This window comes from Lepidochelys kempii, chromosome 6 (genome assembly GCF_965140265.1).
Source record: "Lepidochelys kempii isolate rLepKem1 chromosome 6, rLepKem1.hap2, whole genome shotgun sequence".
Lineage (NCBI taxonomy): Eukaryota > Metazoa > Chordata > Testudines > Cheloniidae > Lepidochelys > Lepidochelys kempii.
In genome coordinates this window covers 83791916-83818563 of record NC_133261.1, presented here as the reverse complement: position 1 = coordinate 83818563, position 26648 = coordinate 83791916, and the positions used below count along the sequence as shown (strand labels likewise).

The window sequence follows — 26648 nt, the reverse complement described above, 5'->3', positions numbered from 1 at the left end:
AGTTTGTGTGTGTGTGTGTGTGGGGGGGGGGCGGAGGGTGAGAAAACCTGGATTTGTGCTGGAAATGGCCCAACTTGATGATCACTTTAGATAAGCTATTACCCGCAGGACAGTGGGGTGGGAGGAGGTATTGTTTCATGGTCTCTGTGTGTATATAATGTCTTCTGCAGTTTCCACGGTATGCATCCGATGAAGTGAGCTGTAGCTCACGAAAGCTCATGCTCAAATAAATTGGTTAGTCTTCTAAGGTGCCACAAGTACTCCTTTTCTTTTTGCGAAGACAGACTAACATGACTGTTACTCTGAAACCTGTCAGAAGACAGTATACTGGGCTAGATGCACCTTTGGTCTGACCCAGTATGGCCGTTTTTATGTTCACTGAATACTTAAAATCAATGGCATGTTGGAGGAAATGGGGAGAAAGCGAGTCTGAATGGCACAGGGATGTAACAAAGGAAGATACCCTGGTCAGGTCAGGGAATGTGGGTGGATATTAAAAAGCCTACGTGACTTAAGCACTGCCAGATAATGGAACTTGTGCTCAATGGGAGTTAGGTGCCTACGTACCTTTGAACATCTAGGCCTTAGGCACTTTCAGAAATTCCACCCTGTGCCTATTAGTATGGTACTTATTATGTGATGGATGCTACATAAATGCCACAACCAAGACATTTTCAAAATGAAAAAATGAAGTTAAACTGCTTTTGAAGAAAATACATATTTAATACAACTGCTTACTAACTGATTCATTAGTTACTTTATTGCACTTCAAACATTTTATACACATGACAGTTGTCTCCCACAATTAATGTATTTACTTCATGGAGCAACACTGACATATTATAGCTGTTAAGTATGTTACTTGAAGCTGCAACAGATTTCAGGCACTGTATCCCACAGCTATGGCAAAAACCAAAGCCAAAAATATTTATAAAATTGCAAGTTCCATAATGCATATTATTATACATAACGGATGTTAGTTTTTCTAAACATTCGCTTTGTGTTACATAAAATGCTAAGTACTACACTTTTTACCAGAGAACATTAATATTTCCACAATTCAGATATTTATTCATTTTTGTTAGCAAACCAAAATATATAACATGCTTCTTTTCATAAACTAGTTTTTGATTCCCATTTTGCTATTATGGAATTGGCAACTCCCTTATGTTAAACCAACAACATAATACCACAACTTTAAATCATTAACTATATAGCTGATAGAGGGAAACAAAGCTACTCTAAAATAATATATATTTTGCAGCTTCTGGAGTTTATTTAATTTATTGCTTCCCTATTTGAGGAAAAAATACTAGTTTATATCAATTGGCACTTTAAAAAAAGTATAAACCACAGAATTGGAGGAGGTGGATTAATGACCCTATTTAGGACAATTTTCCATTTTCTGCTGTGCATATTTTGAACACTCCTCTTTAAATACTAAACTCTGTGTATGTATATCCAAGTGTGAGGAAGCTATTTAATGAGGAACTGTAAACCTAGTTTGTTAAAGATTTGCATTGCATTTAATGCTGTAGAGCCTGAAGTAGAACATAAGCTTGGTTACTTCTCACTCTTAATATATTTAGCTAATAACAATAAAAAAAAGACACCAGACAGATTTTTTGGCAAGACTTCCTCTCAGCCATCTTATTTAACTTTGACTATTCCTAGTTTCAAAAATGTAGATCCACAAACTTCAAAAGACTAATATTAGATTTTTAAAATATTGTAATCTAAGATTATTTGTAATAAAGTTTCCAAGAAAAACAAATAATAAATTGTTTATAAAATATGGCAGACCTCAAACAGAAGTTATGAGCGTGACACAGAAATTACTGGGTGAGGTTCTATGGCCTCTGTATGAGGGTAAGACTAGATGACCATGATGGTCTCTCTTCTGACCTTAACCACGAATCTTATCAAAGGTATGCTTATTATACAAATTGTGTAGTAAGTAGCCATTATATTGTATGTATAACAGATAACACACTGTTAATACTGGAGATTAAAATAAGCAGCTTTCCTAACTCCTAGTTTTGCTTCAATTGAATATTTATTTTTTGTAAAATGGCAAATTACCTGAGCATATTCAATTTTAAATGTGTTATATAAATTAAAAATTTAATTCTAGCAGTTCCTTGACATAGTAATATAAGTTGCTCACTATTTCTACACCTCAACTTTCTAATGAAAGAGGTTTGTGCTTCAGGAAGATAACAAACACACTACAAGAAAAGAGATATTCTTTACCAACTTTGCGAAGTCATAGTTCAGGAATGAGAACACAAACCACTATGAGACTTTCAAAACTAAAGAAGTTAAGATCTTTCAAAGCTATATTCAGGGCCCTGAGTATTCTAAAGTTGTAGAATTCTCTAAAGATTCCACCTTTTGCCACACAATTATGCAGCAGAATCTAAACTTAAACCATAATGAAAATGTCCTGCTTTTTTAGTTGTCAAGATAGCCTTCTAAATGTTACCCAGAAATAAATAAATTAACTGTTGTCTTAAATCAGCAGAAAACTTGAAACAATAGCACCCAAAAAGATCAGATGTGTACTGTTTCCATTCATCTCAATTTGAGATCTATCCAAAATCTAACATTTAAATGTCAATATTGATTTTACACTTCCTGTGCCTTCTCAAGTGCTTAATGCCCAACAGTTGTTCTTTTGCCAAAAGCACCAGCTCTCCCCCTCATTACATCCACAAGTTACATACTTCTTGTCAAAAAAAATATGCAGCACACCACAAAATAAGTGAAACCTCAAATTAAGCAACAACAAACAAGGAATATTGCACTAGCTGCTGCATTAATTTTCTTGTTTAGTTCAATGTAAGTATAGTCTGCTGCAGAATTCTGAGCAATGGAGCACCACAGAAAACAGAAACCTTTGCCATGAAAGTTAGGTAAAACTTGCCAGAGCACATAGGTCTTCACTATAATGGTAGTAGACATTTCTGAAGTCAAGCAATAGTATAAAAAGTAGAGCTGAGATCCTCAGAATAATGGAGAGAAAGAACACATGGAACAGTTCCTTGAGAAAAAACAAGAATTAAAATCAAGAACATTGCGTGTACAATAGCAGAACAAATGGAATAACATTTTCTAATAACTAGTCAGTGGAACTCGGAGATACAATCAGTTTTGTTTCAAAAAGAGAGGCTACCAGACTTTTGGCCCACAACCAGAGTAAGATCCTGACCTACTTCAGTATGCTTTTTAAATGTTGAAGAAAGGGAGACTACTTTCAAAGTAGTTAAAGAAATAATGGCATGGAAGAATACAAATAAATGTCTATACTTCAGACATTTTCAGAGATTCTAAGATGTAAAATCAAAAACTACACACCCTCCAGACATTTCCTGACAGATACGGTTTGTAGTTTTAACAATGGAAAAAAACAATTCAGGGAGAAATGCTTGAAAAAAACAATGTAGTAGTTGCAAGAATCTGAAGAAAAGGTTTTTTTGGCTTAACAGATAAATTGTACCAGTCATTAAAATAGTTTTCAGCTATCTTAAATGTTTAAATAAGCCAATCTGAGCCTGAGTCTGAGAATTCTCCAAGTTTTTCATAATGTGCCAAATTTTAACAGAGTGTCTCATGGACCACCTCAAATTCCATTCATACTTGTAGACCATTTCAGTGGCAGCTAGAATAGTTTACATGAACTAACTAAAGATAGTTACAAAGTATTATACATTTTAATATAGTTTAGTAGCTGAAAACAGAGAAAGCATGCAACTAATCTGCTCCCATTTAAAAAAAAAAAGTCTTCAGCCAGTCAGTTTGAAAAAACTGCATTAGCTGAGATTTCTTTAAAATGGATTCATCCATTGCATCACTAACAGGATTTTCTTTCCCACAAAGAGTTCCTTTGGACTATATTGGTATTTGTGCAGGATTTTTTGGGGGGGAGGGAGGGTGTATTGGGTTTTATTTTGTTTGTTTTTAAACACAAAGTGGTGAATCTTGCCTGTAAGCCATTAGTAAGCTTGCTTCTAAGTGAATAATATATATATATATACATATATTTTAATCTTTCAAGGAATCTGAATAGTTAAGAGTCAATGTGGAATTATAAATAAGATGGTCTTTGTTTGAGATATAGAGTAGATAACCAGATTAATAGGAAAAAATGATGTCTAAAAGTAACAAAAAGCAATTGAATAAGAATAAGCTCAATCTACAATTGAATACTAAGAAAACAGCTTTTAAGAGAAATATCAAAAGTGTAAAACAATCAACTAACAAAGTATACAATCTTATTTCTCTCCAACAGGAGATTTCTGTATAAATACATAATCAAGTTACTCATCTCCATCCCCCTCCTAATTAAAAAAAATCTTTAAAATTAACAACATCAAAATGTTTCCTGTACTACTTTAATTATGAATGAGCGACAGTGCACCTCAATAAAAACTAAACATTAATTGATCCAGATATCCATGGCCACTGCAGTATCTTTGAAAAGAGAATGGTACCACAATTACTATAGAATTGCAAATATTAAGTTTGTTAAATGTACCTACTGTAGCTGATGCTGTTCAAAAGGCAGTAACAATTGAGAAAAAAAACAGTGTTTAGCATAAGGGCATAAAAAGGAAGTGCTGGACCTTGATTGCAATGGAATTTTGGGACAAGGATCAGGATAAATGATAATAAGCAATTATAGTGCAAGCTATTATCAAAATTACTCTCAATTCAGTGTACGTAAAATGTGAACATCCTGTTCTAACTAGCATAGTGGGAATAAACTATAGAAATATCTGTAAGGCTAACAATTTCATGTTTAGTTTTTAAACACTTATTAGAGTCACACTTTCAGATCTTTTACTTCTGAATTTTATTTATTCCTTTGACTCTGTATAACAATTTATAGTGTAACACTGATATATAAAAATCCATGTGAAAATGACAAAGATTTGATTTAAATCCCGAAGAATCAAGAAATTTAGAGTAAAAGCAAATTTAGTTCTCAAACTTCATTATTTTCCTCGGTCTCCCCTGAACTGTGGTTGATTTCTCCAAGGACACAGTGTAATAGCCTTAAACTCCAAATTTTCTGTCTTTTGTGGATTGAACACATCATTAATATTTAAAAAGGAAAAAATATTTACTGAATGTCATTAAACTGAAAAAACACCCACAGAAGAACTGATGCAGTGCCCTATCACCGCTATTTCAAAGACATTATAAAAATCTAGAACTGATCACCCTTAAAATGTGCCTGCTTTGACTTTAATAAATCATGTTACCTCAATGTGTAGAGCATTACCTATACTTACTGATAGGGAACAGCATGCTGAAAATACTTATAACCTTGCATATTTATCTATAGCAAAATTGGCAGTTTAAGTGTGATGCTGACAGTTCCCCTTGAAATCAAGGGGAAAACTCTGACTTCAACAAGAACATGATTCAATAGATATTAAAAATATTACATACCCAATTTGAGCCTGAAAATGTCTTTTATATCAATTTTAATTTCTATAACTTGTAGTATAATCTTCTAAAGTTCAGAACCCAAGTACACTAACTACTGACTTTCCAAATTTAAATGTATTTTTAGCCTATTGGTCTAGTGACTATATTGTGACTTGTCCATTTATATTTTTCCACTTGAAAAAACTCCAAACAAGTCTGACTTGTGAGCATATGCATTAAACCAATATAACTTTTTAAAACAGCTTTGTAATTTAAAATGACTGATTACAAAAATCCTATTTGGGCTGAGACTATCTGGTAAATTCCAAACCAGAGCAATATTATGGACAAACAACAAAAGCAATTTTTGTAAACCAGTGGGGGAAAACTGAGATGGGAAAAAAGGGTGTCAATGCTCGGAAATGAAATAGCAGCTCACAAGGAACATCCCACAAACAGAAAAATTGAATTTGCAACATAGACTTTAGTAGCAAAAAAAATTTATTCTACTTCTAGTCTTAGTGCGCTGCTGATGGCAAAGTCCATTTTGTTTTTAAACTGTTCATATGTCTTTGTTATTGGAACTTCTATGCAGTTAAGTTGTCTGTTTCCAACAGGGTATTTTATATGCAGAAATTTAACTGAGGGGTCAGGCTCAAAACCAATGGGTGGGATAGAACTGGTACCAGTTGCAAAGACAAGAATATCTTCCAGTGTTGCTGCAGACTCACCACCTAAAAGAAAAAAGTTTAACGTTATACAGTTACTCATCAGTTATCCCGAATAGGCATTTCAGGGAAGAACACTGATTAACAGCCTTTTGCATATCCATAACCTGAGTATACTTGCAATAAGAAAAAAAACTACATTAGAAAAAGTTTTCACTAAGATGCAAAGAAAAACGTTGGGTTAATTGAGGGAAATCTAAGGTGGTGATGCAGAGGAGGGATTGAACCAAAAAACCCACTCCTGAGGCTAACTGAACTAAGTAATGAGGAAAAACAGAGTTCACTCACCTTCCACATCTTGTAAATAACCCATCCAGAAATCAACACCTTTGACTTTGTTTACACCTGATAAACAGTGGATTGTAAAGAGATCACCAAGAATTCTTGCTGAAAGTCTCTCGGGTTTGTGACACAATATGCTAGAGAACGCATCAGGATGCATCTGTATTTTTTCCAGTACACCAAGAGTTTTCAAACCTTGCCTAAAGCTGGAATTATAAAAAGAGGTGGCATTAGAAAGTCACCAAAGAACTAATTTTGCCATAAAATGTTTCACAATACATTTTGTTTTATGAAAGCTGGTACATATAAGTTTTCTATAATTATGAGAGTCCTGCCTATGAGAAGTATTTCCCTACTTTACATTTACAGTATTCATTTAATTTTTTTTTAACCTATGTTACCAACACCAGTTGAGATTGTTAAAAATGTAACAGTTTTGAAAATCCAGTTACAAGTAGTTGGTTTACACTATAAAAAACACAATTAAATCTGCCACTTTCAGGTTCTTTGACTGCCTGGGAATGTTTGTTTTTAAAAAATTTACTTTATTTTTTTCAAAAATTGAGGAGACATCTGTTAATCTTAGGTTTTATAAAAAATATTTTTATAAAATTTATAATTTGGGTTTTTGTCCTTTTAGGACTAAAGTATAAAATTCTTAAATATTGAACTTCCTTGATTTCCTCCATAGGGGTTTCTCTTGGCTTCTTTGTAGATACTAAAGGATATTAGAAGTTTATAATGACTGACAGGTTTACAGATCTGAATTCTCTACTATATGCTAACAGATTATGTGTTTCAAACTTTAGTTTTGACTAAATGTGATAGTTATATTAAAATCTAAAGTAAACTTAAAGGGAGGGGAGACAGGTGGGTAGGAATCCAACATAATTTTAACTGTATTTGGCTATCCAAAACAACTTCAGAAAAATGTATAATGCAGTACAAGACCTGGTTTGTAGAATTCAGTGTGCATGATCCCATGCCCAAAAATGTACATGCAACTGTGTACAAAATTTGCATGCACAATTACTATAGCCTCTCCCACATTGAGTAGTACCTTATTCCACAACTAGTCGTAAGCAATTTCAATGCTTCTCCATATTTTAATAAGTAAAAATAAATACTTTAAACTTTCACAACCAAACAAACCTTTCAAAAGGTGAATGAACTCGCTTAATTACATGATAGATCAGTAAGTCGTTCACCAACATATCCTTATCACATAGAGTTGTCATAGGTCTTAAACATCCAGCAATAGTAAGATATTCATAGCAGTCACTTATTGTAGATTTTAAGCTGGCCAAAGTTCTTGATGATTTTATCTACAGCAGGAAATAAAACATTTACTAGGTCTTTGTTTGCTTCATATATGTTCCATCAATAAATATAAAATTTAGAAGTCTGGAATCAGTAATCTCTTCCTAGCAAGTACTTCTACGACCCCCATAATCTTAGTATCTGAGCAGCTTTGGCTGAGGCATATGTATTGCCAATAGGATGGGGAGTATGTTAAAAGGACAACAGTCATACATTGAATGTGATCAATCATATACTATTCCTCAATACTTGCCAGAAACATGCCTATCACAAAGTCTAATCTCAAATCTAGCATTTCAAGGCTCCAAAGCCATTGGGTGGGGCACTTTATTTACCATTTTTATTGTTTGTGCTACATCAAAATCTGCAACATCTTCCACTTTTGGTTTCACATTCTCTGGTCCATAAACAAGACAGTTAAACAGAGTTTTGGAAAAGAAACTGGGAGGTACACCAACGTGAACCAAAGAAACTGCAATCATTTTGCCAGCTTCATAGTATAAATTCTCTTTTATAGCTGCAAATAAAGAAAGTATAGTTGAATTAATAATGAACTATGATCTGCAACAGTTATCACTACTCTCTCATATTAATATGCATACAAGACAAACTCTTAAGGCTGAGACAATAACACTGACAAAAGTTCATGGATATGACCAAGAGAAGGAGCAACTTGCTCTCTGCTCCATCCTTCCACCCCTCCTCAAGCCAAGCCCAATCACAGTGGAGCTCCCCCCGCCCCCATCCTACACAGCACTCAGCTTTGAGGCATAGAAATAGCACTTCAAGCAGCTCTGGAGAAGTAATAAATACAGTGGAGTGGAGGAGATAGATAAGAAGAAATAGAGGGAAGAGAAAGTGAAAAGAAGAAAAGGTACCCTTTCTGAGAAAAGATAAACTGAGTGTTTCCTGTTTCAACTTATTTAGGTCCAGAGATCAAGAGTTCCAAGTTTGATTGCAAGTCTACATCCATATAGTAATGTTACTATCAAGTATTCCAACCACACCAAATAATAGAATCATAGACTATCAGGGTTGGAAGGGACCTCAGGAGGTCATCTAGTCCAACCCCCTGGCTCAAAGCAGGACCAATCCCCAATTTTTGCCCCAGATCCCTAAATGGCCCCCTCAAGGATTGAACTCACAACCCTGGGTTTAGCAGGCCAATGCTCAAACCACTGAGCTATCCCTCCCCCCCAGCAGTAAAGAACTTAGACAACTTACTCATTGCCCAATTCTTACCCCAAAAACTCACTTTTTAAAAATAGTAAAAGGAAAAATTAGTTTGGTACACATCTACTTCTATTTTGTGGGGCTCCTGGTCATTTTATCTTGTTATCAGAATTAACAGGGCTGTTCCCCCCCACAGGTGTCTATTATACTGAAAATTACTTTTGACAGACTGTTTACTATAAAATTTATGCTGTATTTACCTTGAGAATCAAGAGATAAGTTCTTTGAGGAAGAGCCCTCAAATAGTGATGAGTTCTGAAGATGAAGCATTAATAATCGGAAAAACTCATGCTTTGATCCATGAAAAGCATCTGTCTCTACTCTACCCTTGCAATTTGTGAACTTCACTTCCATAGTGTTTGCAGGATTGAAGTTTCGCCCTCTGAATCCTTTTAAGGCACTATTCCAGATATTGTCTCTGTTGATGTTCAGTCTTGTGGTTTTTGTATTAACCTGTAACTTTAATTCCCTCAGTATATTAGAAGCTTCTCTTTTTTGTATTTTTAGTTGCCTACAAGACACAAACGAGCACATTTCTGAATGAAACAGGATATATGGTTATTGAAAATTACAGTATAAGGAATCGTAGATCAACTTTTCTGAATCAGAAAGTCTATCCTTCTGCCACCCCATCTGCGGCTACTGAAATTTTAGCAAGTTCCTATCAGTTACTGCAAGCCAATGGGCAGACTCACCAGCTGGAATAGTCAAAATAAAGCCTAAACTTTCAAGTTCAGTGCCATGTCCATTTTCTCAGGGCTGGTTTTATTAATTAACAAAAGATACAAGAGTCTCAAAATAAAACAAGACACTGGGTAATGGAGGCTTGTCCCACTTCCCACCAAAAATGTAGTGAGAGGATACATCCTTCCTCTTGGTAGTCTTTCCTGGCAATCCCCTAGGATTTCTCTCAAGGTATTTTCTCAACTCTTGTTCTCCTGAGAATAAGCCAAGAACTTTCCTTTAAATACTCTCCAACAAGTAGTCACGTGATGCTTGACTGACTGAGAGACCCCTTGCCATCACTTGCACTGCCTGGAGACAACAATTCCTTAACCTTAAAAGCTAGTGTTGCCCTCTCTGCAGTACAAAAAGAAGAAAAAAAAAAGGGGGATAACATCTGAGATGAGCCTGAGCCCATAAAACTGGACAGCTTGCCAGGTGTACAGAGCACACTTAGAAATTTCTCAAGTTACTTATCTCAAAAAAGGGATGATCCTGGGGAAAACCTAGACAAGTGGCAACCCTATAAAGGACCACAGACTGTAACAAGTACATTGGAACATACTGCCCTGATGGAGTTACATGAACATTCTGGACGCTAGTAAAGATAAACACTCAAAAGCCAAATACTTAGTCTGATGTAAAATCTCTAACTTAAGAAATGAACACAATTTCAATAATTTCTGAGATATACTAATAAATGATTTCAAATAGAACACTGTTGGAACCATATATTTTAAAGTAACAAAAAATTAGTTACAAAGTTACAATCAAGTTCCATTAGAATTGATAAACTGCCTTAGCTTCACTGTATTTATTACTTCTTGCAGTAAAATTCTCACCTGAGCCAAACTATCACTATATTATTTGAGCAATGTTCAAATAAGTGATAAAGTATATGAAAACATTTGAAAAGTTTGTAATTTGAGAGTCTGATCAAGACAAATTTATAACGAAGTTAACATTCACTCTTTAAAAAGTGTCATATATCAGCCGTTCACTAACACTGTTCTTTTTATCACTGTAGAATCAAGAAACATATTTAAAAGCAAGAAAATAAAGATGACACATCATCTATAAAAAATCCAAACACCAATCAAAACGAGACTCCTTATCCATTTCTTACCCCCAACCAAATGCATTTTTAATTTGTGCACCCTGTTGGATGGCTTTTTTGAACATTTCCCTAACTCCTGTCGGAATTCTTTTTACCTCACAAAAAATGTATCTGAACTCAGGATGAAAAATGAGCAATAAGGAAAAAAGAGAAAAATCAAAATTTGTGTAATTACACAAAAACCTTCATGAAAAAGGTTATAATTGTGACAAACTGCTAAAAGCAATTAAACACAAAATTCAAGGGGAAATCTTTTTTTTTTTAAACATAAGTTCAATAAGGTAAATTAAATCTGGAACATGTAAAAAAAAATAATGTGGTGTCTTGGCACTGGGTTGGTTTCTAAGTTTGTAGAAGTGCAAATGTACAGTGCACAAAAAAGAATACAGGTTTATTTTCAGATTGAGTTTTTAGTGCTGGTTGTTTTGTGTGTGTAAACTGAGGAAGTTAAATACAGAAATCATGGAAGAGTAAAGATAATTTTTCCAGTAATTTCTGTACTAGATATGCTTTAATAAGTACATATGTATATTTTCTGGCTACGTTTGTTTTTTTCCCCCTCAAAAAACATTAATACTTGACAGGTTTCAGAGTATCAGCCGTGTTAGTCTGTATTCGCAAAAAGAAAAAGGAGGACTTGTGGCACCTTAGAGACTAACAATTTGAGCATAAGCTTTCGTGAGCTACAGCTTACTTCATCAGATGCATTCAGTGGAAAATACAGTGGGAAGATTTATATACAGAGAGAACATGAAACAATGGGTGTTACCATACACACTGTAACGAGTGTGATCAGGTAAGGTGATCTATTTCCCCATGTTTAAATCCCCCGCCCCGGCTGTTCCTCAGACATTCTTGTCAACTGCTGGAAATGGCCCACCTTCATTATCACTACAAACCCCCACTCTCCTGCTGGTCATAGCTCACCTTACCTGATCATTCTCATTACAGTGTGTATGGTAACATGCATTGTTTCATGTTCTCTGTGTATATAAATCTCCCCACTGTATTTTCCACTGAATGCATCTGATGAAGTGAGCTATAGCTCATGAAAGCTTATGCTCAAATAAATTTGTTAGTCTCTAAGGTGCCACAAGTCCTCCTTTTTATTAACACTTGACTAAATGCCCAGAGGAAAAAATGGTTACCTACCTTTTATAACTGTTGTTCTTCAAGATGTATTGCCCATGTCCATTCCATTCTAGGTGTGTGTGCAACCACGTACGCAGTTGTCGGAGACTTTTGCCTTAGCAGTATCTGTAGGGCTAGCTGTGGCGCCCTCTGGAGTGCTCCGCTCATGCGGCGATAGAGCAGGTGCCGCCAGCCCAATGCCCTCTCAGTTCCTTCTTGCTGGTAACTCGAACAGAGGTGTAGGAGGGCAGGTAATGGAATGGGCGTGAGCAACACATGTCAAAGAACAACAGTTACAAAAGGTAGGTAAACGTTTTTGATTCTTCGAGTGCTTGCTCATGTTGATTCCATTCTAGGTGGCTCACAAGCAGTATCTATGGAGGTGGGCTTGGAGTTCACCGCTTGGCAGCTTGCCGTACTGCACTACCGAAGCCAGCATCGTCCCAGGCCTGCTGGGAAAGCACATAGTGGGACGTGAAGGTATGGACCAATGACCAGGTGGCAGCCCTGAATAGACACTTGGGCCAAAAAGACTGCCGAAGAGGCCTGCACCCTGGTAGAGTGGGCAGTGATGATTGCTGGGAGGCCATACCTTTGCTTGACAATAGTAGAAGCGAATACAGGCTGTGATACAGGAGGAAATTCTCTGAGTGGAAACAGGGTGACTTTTCAGCCTGTCGGCCACAGAGACAAATAATTGCGTCAACTTACAGAATGGTTTGGTCCTGTCAATATAGAATTAGAGAGGCTAATATAGAGGCTGGAGCCCTCTGGACGTCCAGGGCATGCAGCCTGCACTCTTCCTCAGACTTGCGGCTTTGGAAAAAAGACCGGTAAGTAAATGTTTTGGCTAAAATGAAACTGAGAAACTACCTTGGGAAGGAAGGTGTGGTCTTAGCTGGACATTGTCCTTGTAGAAGACCATGTAAGATGGTTCTGAGGTGAGTGCCCAAATCTCAGATACCCGGCAGGCCAACATCACCGCGACCAGAAATGTCACCTTCCAGGAGAGGAGAAGGAGAGCAGGAAGTCAGAGGCTCGAAGGGGGGACCTGTAAGCCGTGGCAGACCAGATTCAAGTCCCACAGAGGAACAGGATCCCTGACGTGCAGGTAGAGGTGCTCCAGGCCCTTAAGGAATCCAGCTGTGATATCCTGAGAGAAAACCGACCTGCCTTCGAGGGGTGGGTGGAAGGCTGAGATGGCTGCTAGATGGATTTTGACGGATGAGAGTGACAAGCCCTGGAACCTGGAGGTGCAAGAGGTAGTCTAGAATGAGCTGCAACGGGGCTCGCTCAGGACAGACCCCCTTATTCGCCATCCAGCATGTGAATCGCTTCCATTTGGCCAGGTAGGTGGCCCTGGTGGAGGGCTTTCTACTGCCCAGCAGGACTCACTGGACCTCGGAAAAGCACTGCCATTCTTGCACATGAAGCGCCACCCGGTGCAGGGGCAGGAGACTGCCATGATTCTGGGACAACAGGTCTGCCCTGAGAGGCATCCGGAAGAGGATTGCCACCGAGAGATCCAGCAGGGTGCTGAACCAGTGTGGTGTGGCCACGCCGGCATTATGAGGATGACCTCGTCCCTGTCCTCGTCCCTGTCCTGTTTGATCTTCATGAGGACTTGGAGCAATGGCACGGGAGGGAAGGAGTACATCAGAGCCCCCAACCACAGGATGAGGAAGGCGTCTGACAGTGATTCCCTGTCCTTGCCCTGGAATGAGCAGCAGATGTGGCATTTTCTGTTCTGCCTGGACACAAATAGGTCCATCTGGGGAGTTCCCCACCTGTGGAAGATAGAGCTGACCACCTCCAGGTGAAGGGACCACTTGTGGCAAGACGAGAATGTCCTGCCGAGGCGGACCACCCAAGTGTTCCTGGTCCCTGGGAGGTGAGCAGCCACAAGATGGATGTTGTGCTGCAGACAGAAATCCTAGAGCCGAAGCGCTTCCTGGCAGAGGGCAGATGACCTGGCACCCCGTCTGTTGATATAGAAGATCATGGCTGTGTTGTTGTCCGTTAGGACCTGAACCGCCCAGCCTTGTATGTGAGTTCGAAAAGCTTGCCAGGCTAGGCGAACCGTCGAGTTCCCTGACGTCGATGTGCAGGCCCAACTGAGAATGGACCACTGGCCCTGAATACTGAGATCACCCAGGTGGGCTCCCCAAAGCGTGAGAGATGACCGTCACCGACAAGACTGGGGCTGTGAATTGGGACTCCCTCCAACACCGACGCGGGATCTTGCCACAAGGTAAGGGACGACAACACACTATCTGGAATCCTGAGCACCCGGTCCATACTGTGCCGATTGGGTACATAGAACAAAACCAGCCACACCTGTAGGGACCTAAGGCAGAGTCGCGCATGCTGAACCATGTAAATGCATGCTGCCAAGTGACCCAGCAGTCTCAGGCACATGTGGGTGGTGGTGAATGGATGGGCACGCAGAGACGAGATGAGGTCCACCATGGCTCAGAACCGAATCTCGGGAAAGAAGGCTTTGGCCTGAGTGGAATCGGGTACTGCCCCAATTTTATGCATTGCACTGGAGTGAGGGTTGACTTTTTGTTGTTGAAAATTAGGCCCAAGTCGCAACAGGTGGAATAGACCAGAGCGAGATGCCTCCGCACTTGATCCGAGGACTGGCCCCTTATCAACCAGTTGTTGATGTTTGGGTAGATTTGGACCCCCCCAGACGTCACAGGTAAGTGGTCAATGGTGCTATACACTTGGTGAACACTCTCGGAGCTGACGAGAAACCAAAGGGCATCGCCATGAACTGGAAATTGTGCTGGCCCAAGGTGAAATGGAGGAAACACCAGTGCCCCGGGAATATATGGAAATATGCGTCCTTTAAATCGAGGGTGGCGTACAAGTGTCCTGTATCCAGAGATGAGAGGATGGAGGCCAAGGAGACCATAAGAAACTTCAACATTTTGAGAGAGATGTTGAGGAGACACAGGTCTAGAATAGGTCCGAGGCCCCCTTTTGCCTTCAAAATGAGGAAGTAGCGGGAGTAAAATCCTCTTCCTTCCACGCCTTGCAGAACCTCTTCCACTTCCCCTAGGCACAGAAGGTTTTCGACCTCACGAATGAGGAGCTGCTCGTGAGAAGGGTCCCTGAAGAGGGATGGGGAAGGGGGATGGAAGGGTTGGTTGGCTACAAACTGCAGGGTATAGCCCAACAAGATAGTGTTGAGCACCGAGCGGTCCAAAGTGATATGGGACCAGGCCAACTGGAAAGGGCGGAGGGGGTTGAGGAAAATGGGGAACGAATCTGGTACAGTGACTAGGGCATTGTCCTCGTGAGCACCCTCAAAATGACTGCTTTTGGCTGCCTTTGTCCCTGGAAGGACCAGGCTCGGCAGGTGGAGGAGACAACGACTGGTGGAGTCGCTTAAAACACATCTTTGTCCTTCTTTTTGTAGGAGTCGGATCGAGGGGTACCCCAAGACCTTGATGACGGTGGAGGAGGAATGGCTTTCTGGCCTGCTGAGGAGTATGTAGACCCCGGCTGGGCTAAGGGGTCTGATCAGAGATACCCCTGAGAGCCTCTGTTGCTGGCACAAGGCCTAACTGAGGTCCTCTTCCCAACCTTATGCGGTGCCTGCGATGAACTGCTTCTTCGGTACTGGCAAGGGGGAATGGTGCGGGGCAGAAGCCGGTACCAGTGGTGCACTGTGTACCAATGCCGAAGTACCAGACATGGAGTCTGAGTGTGAGGGCTCCGATGCCGGGCGCAGAGTAGCCTCCATGACGAGGACCCTTAATCAAATGTCCTGCTCTTTTTGAGTTTGGGGGTGAAAGATTTTGCAGATCTGCCACTTGTCTTTTCTATGGGACTCCCCCAGGCACTTCAGACATCTCTCGTGTGGGTTGCTGATGAGCATTGGCCAGCTGCACTCAGAACGTGTCTTGAAGCCTGGGGAGCACGGCATGCCCGCTCCAGGACAAAGTCCCAGCCCAGGCTCTAACTACTAAACTGCTACTAAAACACTTAACGGCTCACTAATCACTGACTAAATAACAAAGGGAGAACGACCTGAACAGTGAAGAACCGCTAATGCTCTTGCTAAGCGAGACCAGACGCTACAACGAACCGTCCCGGGCGGTAAGAAGGAACGGAGAGGGTGTAGGGCTAGCGGTGCCTGATATATCGCAGCATGAGTGTGGCACTCCAGAGGGTGCCACAGCCAGCCCTATGGATACTGCTAATGCAAAAGTCTCTGACGACTGTGAATGTGGGCACGCACACACCTAGAATGGAATCGAAGAACTTCATAAATCAGGATTTTCAGCAAGTTCTTAGGGTAAGCATTCTATTTTGCACTTTCTATATAGATAGATATGGATATATATCCATATCCATCCTGGAGGAAATACATTTCATTTTATACAATCTAGAGTAGACCCGGACTGCCAGATGCTTTTAAACAGAACACTTTTCATTTACTTATTATCACTATTATTGCAGTGTGAAATACATTTCTCTGGAGTCTGGATCTTGACCAAGAAATTTGAGCCTTGATAAAAAAATAATTGACTACCCCGATCTAGAGAGCCTTGTTCGATATGAAAGAAATATTAACTTACATTCTTCTTACTGACAGATTCCTTGATGAAGAATTGATCAGCGGGGATATGGACATAACCATTTTATTAGATGCTGGAAGGTCTAATAATGTACAAGGAGTCAAGCTATTCTGGCACAACATCTTTGGTGACCTGGAAGGGGAAAAGCTATTACAAAATTAATTTCTCATTCTGAACTTTATGTAAACATTCATTTGAAAGTAACAGTAGATCTGTTTATCTCAAATGTGATTTAATGAACCCTACATTACTATAAAGCCATGGACTCAATCTGTTTCTTTACCACAATTTTCAACATATAATTGATTGCCCCAACGACTAGAAGACACTGAAGTAAATTTTGTCATCAATAATTTACCTTGCATTCCTCAGACCCAACTCTATTTTATATAATCTAATAGTTTCTGAACCATAGAAATGCTGACATTACCACCACCATTCAGTACTAGAAATGGAATAAATTCTGTCTTTGGAAATATTGTAACTTCCATTTTTTCAGTGCATAATTGTTCTATGGTTTTCTACAGTGTTATATCCCAGATAGGACACACTGAAATTTGAGAATCCTTGAGATCCATTAAGTAATGATAAAAAATGAAGTTATGTTACTCCCATAGGTAGACTGCATTGTATGATCCAGCGCTGGTATTAGTTGGCACCAGCTCAACACACACTACCGAAATAACTTGCTGCAATTTTTATCTCGCCTTTTAATTACTAAGTAATGTTGTAAGTTCCTGTTAAGTCTTCTAGAGTTACACATATTCTGATTTTGTTTAGCTCCAAAGATGGCAAAATTCCTATATTTACATGCAAAAAAAATTAAAGCAATGTTAAGGTTGCAAAATTAAGCACTCAAGAACTAGGAAAGAAAGAGGAATGCTGCATGTACAATTTCTGTGCACAACAGTCATCAGTTATTTGATCTCTTATATGCCCCAGAGGGACAGTTAAACTTGCATGTACCCTCAAAAGAAAAATAAAATAAAATAAAATAAAAAAGTAAAGTTTCCTGGCATTTGAGCCCTTAGCACTGAAACTTTAACTTTCCAGAGTCTGCAGTTCAGAGGTGATAAATCGCACTGCCATCTCCCGCCACATACATGTGTGTTCTTGTATTGCGGAAACCAAGGGAAGGAATGCCAGCTGATTAGTACATATGGAATGAGGGCAGTAGTCCCACAGGAGCCTTCAAAAATGTAACTTAACCTTAACTACAGTAGGTGTGTTACCACACCATGATAAACAACGGTTACTTATCTTACAGTAACTCGGGTTCTTTGAGATATCAGTTTGGGTCCCACTGTAGGTGCACATGCACCTCAAGTGTGCAGTATCAGATTCTTTAAAATAGTGACAGGTATTTTCCACTGATTGCATCTGATGAAGTGAGCTGTAGCTCACGAAAGCTCATGCTCAAATAAATTGGTTAGTCTCTAAGGTGCCACTAGTACTCCTTTTCTTTTTAAAATAGTGGTGTTTCTTTGGGCAGTGCATGCACCCTGTGCCTTATCATGCTCCTGGACTTGTTAGGGCATAAAGGGCAGAGCAACTGTGATCCTCCCTCAGTTCCCTCACGATTCAAAGCCCACATTAGGTGTGACTCATAAACTGGGGATAGAGTGCAGGTTGTGAGAGCCCACATTGACGACAACATCTGAAAACCCCCCCATAATTACTGTAGGGTATGTAACCATTCTCCCTTCTTCGAGTAAATGTCAGTGTGGATCCTACGGTAGGTAACTGGCAAGCAGTAACCCCTCTGGATGGTGGGATGAGACATATCAGCTGCATCAGTCAAACAAATTGTAGTACTGCTCTAATAAACATGGCATCTGCCCTGACAGCTAAATCAAGTGTACGCTGCTTCACAAAATGTAACGGGTGCCTTGTGAATCTCAAAAACTGGCTCATTTCTGAAGCTGGCAGAGAATGACACTTGAGTTCTTGTGTAGTAAGCATTCTTGTTCAGTGGAAGAGGTACATCACCCAACTGGTAACACAGCAAGATACACTGTATTATCCACTTAGATATTCTTTGTGATGAGATGGCCTGGCCTTTGGAATGGCTGGGTACAGCCAGAAACAACCAGGGAGATGCCTGAACAGTTTGGTTCTGTCAGTGAGTAAAATAAGGCTTTGGAGATACCCCGCATAGGTAAATTCCCCCTGATGTAGCATTGGGCTTTGGGAATAGGTTGGTTCAGATGGAAATCTGAAACCACCTTGGGATGCACTTGGAGTAAGGTTTCACCACCACTTTGTCCTATGAAATGTTATGAAAGGAAGAAAGGTCAGCCATAAATACTTGGAGCTCACTCATTTTCATACTAGGAAGAGCACCGAGAAAACAGTCTTCTCAGGCACATCACTAGACACTTTGTGAAGATTCTTAGTGCTGTGAAGAATCTGAATGTCGGTACCTTATACTGAGAGTTATTTGCTCCTCCCTCCTCACCATGAATCTCAAGTACTTCCTGTAGGCCAAGAGGATATCTAAATCAAGAGCCATGAACCCATCATGAGGATGGAGATGGTTGAAGCACGCGTTACTCAGATGGCATATGTATTTGTTCAGTCTCTTCAGGTCTAGGGTAGGATAAAGATACCCCCCTCTTCCCTTTCTTCTTTGGGATACGGAAATATTGGGAGTAGAAGCCTCTCCCCTGTGCTCTTGAGGTATCTCCTCTATAGCTCCCAGACAAAACAAAAAGACCCTTCTTTTTGTAATGGCCTCACAGGAGAAGGGTCCCTGAAGAGGAATGGGAAAGTAGTTTGTGTGTGGAAATGAGCATAGCAACTGTGGGAGATGACACCCAACACCCACTTGTCTGTTGTGATAGTAACCACGCCTGGTGGAAAGGGGCAAAGTGATCCCCAAAAACAGAGACAGGCTTTTCACACGGACACATACTCAAAGAAAAATAATTAGTCCTCCAGCCCATCTTTCTGATATTTATGAATGTTTTCATTAACTGTTTAGATGACAAGCAGACAAAGTATCATGAGATACTGCAGGCAAGAAATTCTTGGAATTGCCTCAAAAGCAAATGAAAGAACTTTATAAATACAAGAGTAATAAAGGCAGGCTCATATTTTTGAACTGCAAGCCCTTATAAATTAATATTTCAATTGCTATGAGAACCTTATCAGCTGCATTTGTTTTAATTTCAAAACTGAACTACAAAATATTAAAACTGCAGTTAAGATATACTTTATTACTAGAGAAAAGAAATTTGGTATACATTTTAAAAGCTAATTTTCCACTGCAGCATTAAAATTAAGCTAAAAATGGCCTAACTTTAAATATTCAAGTTTCTTTTAATATAGCTTTTGTAAGGGCACTTAATATAGTGCTCAACTGAAGGATTATTAATTCAATAGACTGGTTTGCATATCAGTCTCTGGTTAGTGAGTTAAAACTAGAAGTTTATGCCCAACTCACGAAACATGTACCACAAGTGACTACTTCACTCATAAATATGGATGCCTGGGAGCCTAGTTCTGCAATTCAGTAAATGAAGTATTTGACGTAGGATGAAAATAAGTGTGGTGTTCTCACATCTAAATTTCATAAAACAAATATTTTCTTCTATTTCATATAATAATTTCTTCTGTATTTTTTTCAAGCAGTTGCTTCCATCCCATGCAAAATTACACACCTGAGAAGAAAGCCATGCTGGGATCCAGGTGACTGTCTGGGACACTTGGGAGAGGGCTCTTCCAACAAATGACCAGTAACGTCTATTTTTTCTGAGGTAGCCAACGAGCGTTTTTTCTGATTTTGGTAATTCCCTGTACAATTAAAACCTGATTATTCTTCTGAAAAATATACTGGTGTCAAGTTAACCCAAAACAAACATAAAAAACACGAGGCCTGTTGATTAATTGCTATTAACTCACATGATTAACTCAAAAAATTTAACTGCGATTAAAAACAACAGAACACTAACTGAAATTTATTAAATACTTTTGGATGTTTTTCTACATTTTCAAATATACTGATTTCTATTACAGAATACAAAGTTTACAGTGCTCACTTTATATTATATTTTATTACAAATATTTGCACTGTAAAAATGATAAAGAAAAATATTTTTCAATTCACCTCATACAAGTACTGTAGTGCAATCTCTTTATTGTGAAAGTTTAACCTACAAATGTTGATTTTTTTTACCTAACTGCACTCAAAAACAAAACAATGTAAAACTTTAGAGCCTAAAACTCCATTCAGTCCTACTTCTTCTTCAGCCAATTGCTAAGACAAACACGTTTGTTTACATTTACAGGAGATACTGGTAACTGCTTCTTATTTACAATGTCACCTGAAAGTGAGAACAGGCGTTCACATGGCACTTTTGTAGCTGGTGTTGCCAGATATGCAAAACATTCATATGCCCCGTCATGCTTTGGCCACCATTCCAGAGGTCATGCTTCCATACTGATGAGGCTCGTTAAAAAAATAACACGTTAATTAAATTTGTGACTGAACTCCTTGGGGGAGAATTGTATGTCTCCTGTTCTGTTTTACTCACATTCTGCCATTAAAGCAGTCTCGGATGATGACCCACTACAGGTTCGTTTTAAGAACACTTTCACTGCAGATTTGACAAAACGCAAAGAGGGTACCAATGTGAGATTTCTAAGGGTAGATACAGCACTCGACTCAAGAGTTAAGAATCTGAAGTACCTTCCAAAATCTGAGAGGGATGAGGTGTGGAGAATGCTTTCAGATGTCTTAAAAGAGCAACACTCCGATGTGGAAACTTCAGAACCTGAACCACCAAAAAAGAAAATCAATCTTCTGCTGGTGGCCTTTGACTCAGATGATGAAAATGAACATCATGAACAAATAAGCATCAGTCCGCTCTGCTTTGGATCATTATTGAGCAGAACCCATCATCAGCATGGACACATGTTTTCTGGAATAGTGGTTGAAGCATGAAGAGACATATGAATCTTTAGTGCATCTGGCATGTAAATATCTTGTGACGCCAGCTACAATAATGCCTTGCAAACGCCTGTTCTCACTTTCAGTTGACTTTGTAAACAAGATGTGGGCAGCATTATTCCCTGCAAATTGTAACCAAACTTGTTTGTCTGAGTGATTGGCTGAAGTAGGACTGAGTAGACTTATAGGTTCTAAAGTTTTACATTGTTTTATTTTTGAATGCAGTTATTTTTTGTACATAATTCTACATTTGTAAGTTCAACTTTCATGATAAAGAGATTGTATTACAGTACTTGTATTAGGTGAATTGAAATATACTATTTCTTTTGGTTTTTACTGTGCAAATATTTGTAATAAAAAATAAATATAAAGTGAGCACTGTACACTTTGTATTCTGTGCTGTAATTGAAATCAATACATTTGAAAATGTAGAAAACACCCAAAAATATTTAAATAAATGGTATTCTATTGTTTAACAGTGCGATTAATCGAGACTAATTTTTTTAATTGCTTGACAGCCCTAAAAAAACCCAAACATCAAACTATGTCCCAGCATTTCATAATATTACCTGACTTAGCGAAGATACTTCTGCATTCTAGACATTCCCAGTTTTCCTCCCATGACTGTATTGGGGAACAGGCCAAATGAGTTCCACGGGAACCACAACACTGACAGCATTTGATTTCCCATTTACTAAAAGAAAAAACACACTGTACTTAGAATTAACAGAGGAAACGACAGAAGTCAAAACAAAGGCTGTTGGGCTGTAAATCCAATCCACCTACCCTTATAGGATAGCCACAAATCCCTTATTATTTACCAAACTCTAGTTAAATTATATATAGTTAGCCCCTTGGGTTGCACAGTATCCTCTTTCAAAGAGGGTGCACTCCCAATTCACACTAAGGGTATGTCTACACTAAAAACTCAAGTTAACCTATATTAGGTCATCTTACAGCCATCACAGGAGCACTTCCACTGACCTAAGAGGGGCAGTGTGGGGAGCTGTAAGCCGAGGCTCCCGGCTCTGCTGGCAGCTCCCTGCCAGGAGCCCAGCTGCCCCACAGAATCCTGGTGGACTGTGCTCCCCCTCCGTCTCCCCGTTAACCACTGGGAGAGGGGGAAGCCGCGCAGGTCTTCTTGTCTCCACGTTCCCCACTGGTGGGCAGGAGGACAGAGCTGCCCAGGGCTTCTTGCCCCCAGGAAGCGAGGTTCAGCTGCCCTGCCTTCTTGGCCCCCATCCTGCACCAGGAAGCCTTGTAAATTGACAAGACAGCCAACATTCCCTGGTGAGGGGTTGGGAAGGAGCCTCCCAGGGCTTCTCACCTTCCCATTCCCCACCAGGAGTGGGGTCCAGCTGCCCGGGCTTCTTGCCCTGGCTGCGAGCCGAGAGTGGGATCCAGCCACGTGGACTTCTCACCCCAGCTCCCTGCAGAGAGCAGGATCTAGCCGCACACAGCTCCCTGCCTGGAGTGGGGTCCCGCTCTCCAGGGGCACCTGGGCTCTAGCTGCCCGGCTTTCTTGTCAATTTCACAGCTAACAGCTGACATAAGCAACACAGCGGATGCAAGTAACACAGTATCTACACATATGTGTAGCCCTAACTACACTGTCATAAGCCCTATGCCTCTCATGGAGGTGGAGTTATTATATCAGTGTAGTAGGGCACTTACACTAGCAGGACAAGGCTGTAGTGTAGACACTAACATAATTAGGTTGATGTAAGGCAGCTTACATTGACCTAACTGTGTAGTGTAGACCAGGCCTAAATCTGAATGCAATGATTAGAATGCTAGTCAGTTTTGAAGAATATCCAGTTTTAAAGAGGCTATGGAGCAGTTAGTGTACCCTTTTTAAGCCAACACATTTGCACAGCCAGTTACTTTCCCCTTCACTACTTTGTGGGATCCACAGCCCAACTTTTTCAAAGTCCCCTGGCTGTTTTTTCCAAATAGCATTTTGTATGATACAGTATTTGATAACCTAACAACTTTCCAAAAGCTGGGACTGTTCTGTAAGAGACATTTAAACTTTTTTTTTTATTAAAGTATTTGCCTAGATCTTTATATTATATATTTGCTTGCAGTAGCGCCCACAATGTACTAGGTGCTTCCCATACAGAAAGCAAAAAGGCATGATCCCTGCTCAACGGAGCTCACAAACTAAGACAATTATGAGGCAGTGTACACATAATTAGAATGGGCCATCATGGTGTTTGGCCAAAACTTTATAATCTTGTCAATTTAAGCCAGCAAGATTTCCGATAGGCAGTACAACAGAAATGGTTTTCAAGAGGGACTTATACATGGAGAGGTTAGGGGCCTTGTTGATGAGCTCAGAAAGCTCCACACTGATGGGAACTGTGGAAGAGAATACTGAGACATTTATGAAAGAAGCCAACAAGGTGACAAAATAAGGCAAAGCAGAAGGGATGCGGCTGGTGATGAAAAACAGTGCAGGAATTTGAAGGTGGTGACCAGAAGCTTGGATATTGTTGACAGTGATGGAGACAAAGTGAATTGGAGAGGACTTGGGAGGGAAGATATGGAGTTCAATTTTAGGGATGTTAAATTAGAACTGAAGATGAGACATCAAAGAGAAGATAAAAGTGAAAAGTGTAAAGCAAAGAGAATAAAGAAGAGGACAAATTCCTGGGGATATCCAGAGGGAAAGGAGAAGGAAAACCCATTGAAATAGATATTGAAAAAATGGTCAGAGAGGTAGGAAGAAAACTAGGAGAGGAGAGTATTTTGCAAACCCTGTGGAAGAAAAGATGTCAAGAAGGAAGATGATCAACAGTGCTGAAAAGATCAGGCAGGTCAAGGAGGATGGACAAAATGAAGAGCCTGAGATCTGAGCTGGAAGAGGTCATTAGAGATCCTATTGTGATTGGTTTCAGTAGACTGGAGAGGATTGAAGCTTGTTTGGAAATTGGAGGAGGATTAATAACAGCCATTGTAAATGACTATTCAATGAGTTTAGAGGTGAAGGGAAGGAAGGAAATGAGATCAAAGTAAGGTTTTGGGAAAGTTCAGAGTATACTTGTAAAGTGAGAGGAAGGAGTCAAAGGACAGTAAGAAGCATAGGTTCCCCCTATTAACTAAAAATCCCAGCACCTGGGTGTTTCTCATAAACTTTCTAATCAGATAGCTGGATCAACTGGAACTAGTCAATTTTGCGATATGTCCAATACTTTAGCCAGGTACTTTCAAAGATACCTATTTTAGATATTCTAATACACTTGATATTTTAGCAGCTAAGCATAAATAAAAAATAATTTGTCTTAGTAGTTTGCTACCTCTCTTTGATTTTTAAAGGATGCTGATGATGGTATTACTTCTTTTGCTGCTTTATTTGTGTTGGAGAAGAGATAGAATATGGAAGATAAATCCTGTTGTCTAACTCTCTTGGCTCTTATACTCTGGGTACACTAAGTCTTATTGGTCAATCACTTTTCAAAATAAGATGCATGTTGTAAAATATTGATAAGATAAATATGTCCAGCTTGCGATAAATTATTTGAAACTGCCGTAGCTTTCATTATTTACTTTTTAAAAACCTCTTCAACATTCTATCTGCGACAGATGCCTGTAACATACCATACCCATCCCATTATTTTAAACATATTGGTCTTCAAAATCTCTGTGTGTATATTAATACCTATCAGGTTTACTATAGTCTCTCCCATTCCTGCACAGACATCTTCTAGCGTCACAGTGTTGGTAACGCTGCAGAAGATCTTGATACGCATTCTCCTCGAGTTCCCAGGATGCATCTCTGTAAATATTGCAGACATGGATTAAAAAACATTTTAGTGCTATAATTTTAGCTTTATGTACTGAAATAACTTTATTTTCCTTTGCCACGCATTAAAATTGGAGCTCCCAGAGCATGTAAATATGATTGATAATAATGGCATAATTTGAGATAATGCAACCATTTAGCAGTGTAATAACAATAAGATAACAGGAGAGAAAGGACCTATTTGGATAAACAGTCCATCTTTATGCAAGATTGTCCTCTGAACTAAATCCATAAGTGTTTTATATAGTTTGACAACTCTAGAGAAAATATCTGAATGTTTTCTTGATAAGATGTTGGAATAATCTATCAACCTTAAAGTTGGAACCTTTTGTTCCCAATGTCTATATTTTCCTTTCTGGGTTTATGTGGAAGAAATTCAGACACTATAGCAATAAGCAGCAGTAAAAAATAATAAAATAGATTAATCCATATACCCTAGGAAATCATCCTTAGGCATTACAAATACTTTTTCTCAATTCTGGAAGTAGAACTGACAATGTTTGTAGTAGTACTCTTAAGGGTTAATTAAGGGAGGAAGGGAGGAAAAAGAAAGATGAAGAAGAGAGAAGTCCTGAGCAGATCCTAGAGAAAGAAATGAAGACAGCTAGGACTTGACTACAGTAGAAGCTCAGAGTTATGAGCACTTCAGGAATGGGGGTTGTTCATAACTCTGAAATGTTTTTAGCTCTGAACAATATGCTATAGTTGTTCTTTCAAAGTTTACAACTGAATATTGACTTAATACAGCTTTGAAACTTTACTATGCAGAAGAAAATGCTGATTTTAACCATCTTAATTTAAAAGAAACAAGCACAGAAACGGTTTCCTTACCTTGTCAAATCATTTTTTTTAAACTCTCCCCCGCCTTTTTTTTTTTTTTAGTAGTTCATGTTTAACACAGTACTGTACTGTATTTGGTTTGTTTTTGTTTTGGTCTCGGCTGCTGCCTGATTGTGTACTTCCAGTTCCAAATGTGGTGTATGGTTGACTGGTCCGTTCGTAACTTTGGTGTTCAGACCTCTGAGGTTCTACTGTATAAAGGGGGTGATAGCACACGTTGGCCAGACAAAGAAAGTGAAGAAAATACAGTGTGGAGAGGATGAGAGAGCAGTTGCTGGGAAATGCACCTGCTTTCCCATATTAAATTAAACTGTCCATAATTTAAAAATACTCTGGCCATATTTAAAAATGAACTGCCCATATTTAAAAATACTAGAATTTTTAAAAATTCTAATACATTGCATTTATATATATAGAATATTATCTCTAAAATGTAGATTAGTAGTAATATATCTCTATCCTACTCTACACATTTGCAGCTTCTCTTAAT

At 39.2% G+C, this 26648-nt stretch overlaps 1 protein-coding gene across 6 annotated transcripts in view; it reads right to left on the bottom strand.

Annotated features, from left to right (window-relative positions):
- Positions 1 to 738: 738 nt before the first annotated feature.
- The window catches only part of G2E3 (G2/M-phase specific E3 ubiquitin protein ligase), a 56835-nt gene continuing 30925 nt past the window's right edge, over positions 739 to 26648 (bottom strand). For 3 of the 6 annotated variants that reach the window (XM_073348915.1, XM_073348918.1, XM_073348920.1), the window contains 9 exons: positions 25175 to 25291; positions 22083 to 22207; positions 20225 to 20357; positions 16563 to 16709; positions 9200 to 9510; positions 8102 to 8283; positions 7599 to 7771; positions 6453 to 6652; positions 739 to 6170 (listed from right to left, as the gene is read on the bottom strand). In XM_073348915.1, coding sequence (XP_073205016.1) covers positions 5938 to 6170; positions 6453 to 6652; positions 7599 to 7771; positions 8102 to 8283; positions 9200 to 9510; positions 16563 to 16709; positions 20225 to 20357; positions 22083 to 22207; positions 25175 to 25291 — 1621 coding nt within the window. In that variant the 3' untranslated portion in view covers positions 739 to 5937. The remainder of the gene's footprint in view (positions 6171 to 6452; positions 6653 to 7598; positions 7772 to 8101; positions 8284 to 9199; positions 9511 to 16562; positions 16710 to 20224; positions 20358 to 22082; positions 22208 to 25174; positions 25292 to 26648) is intronic. The other 3 variants (XM_073348917.1, XM_073348919.1, XM_073348921.1) reach the window with 2 other exon arrangements.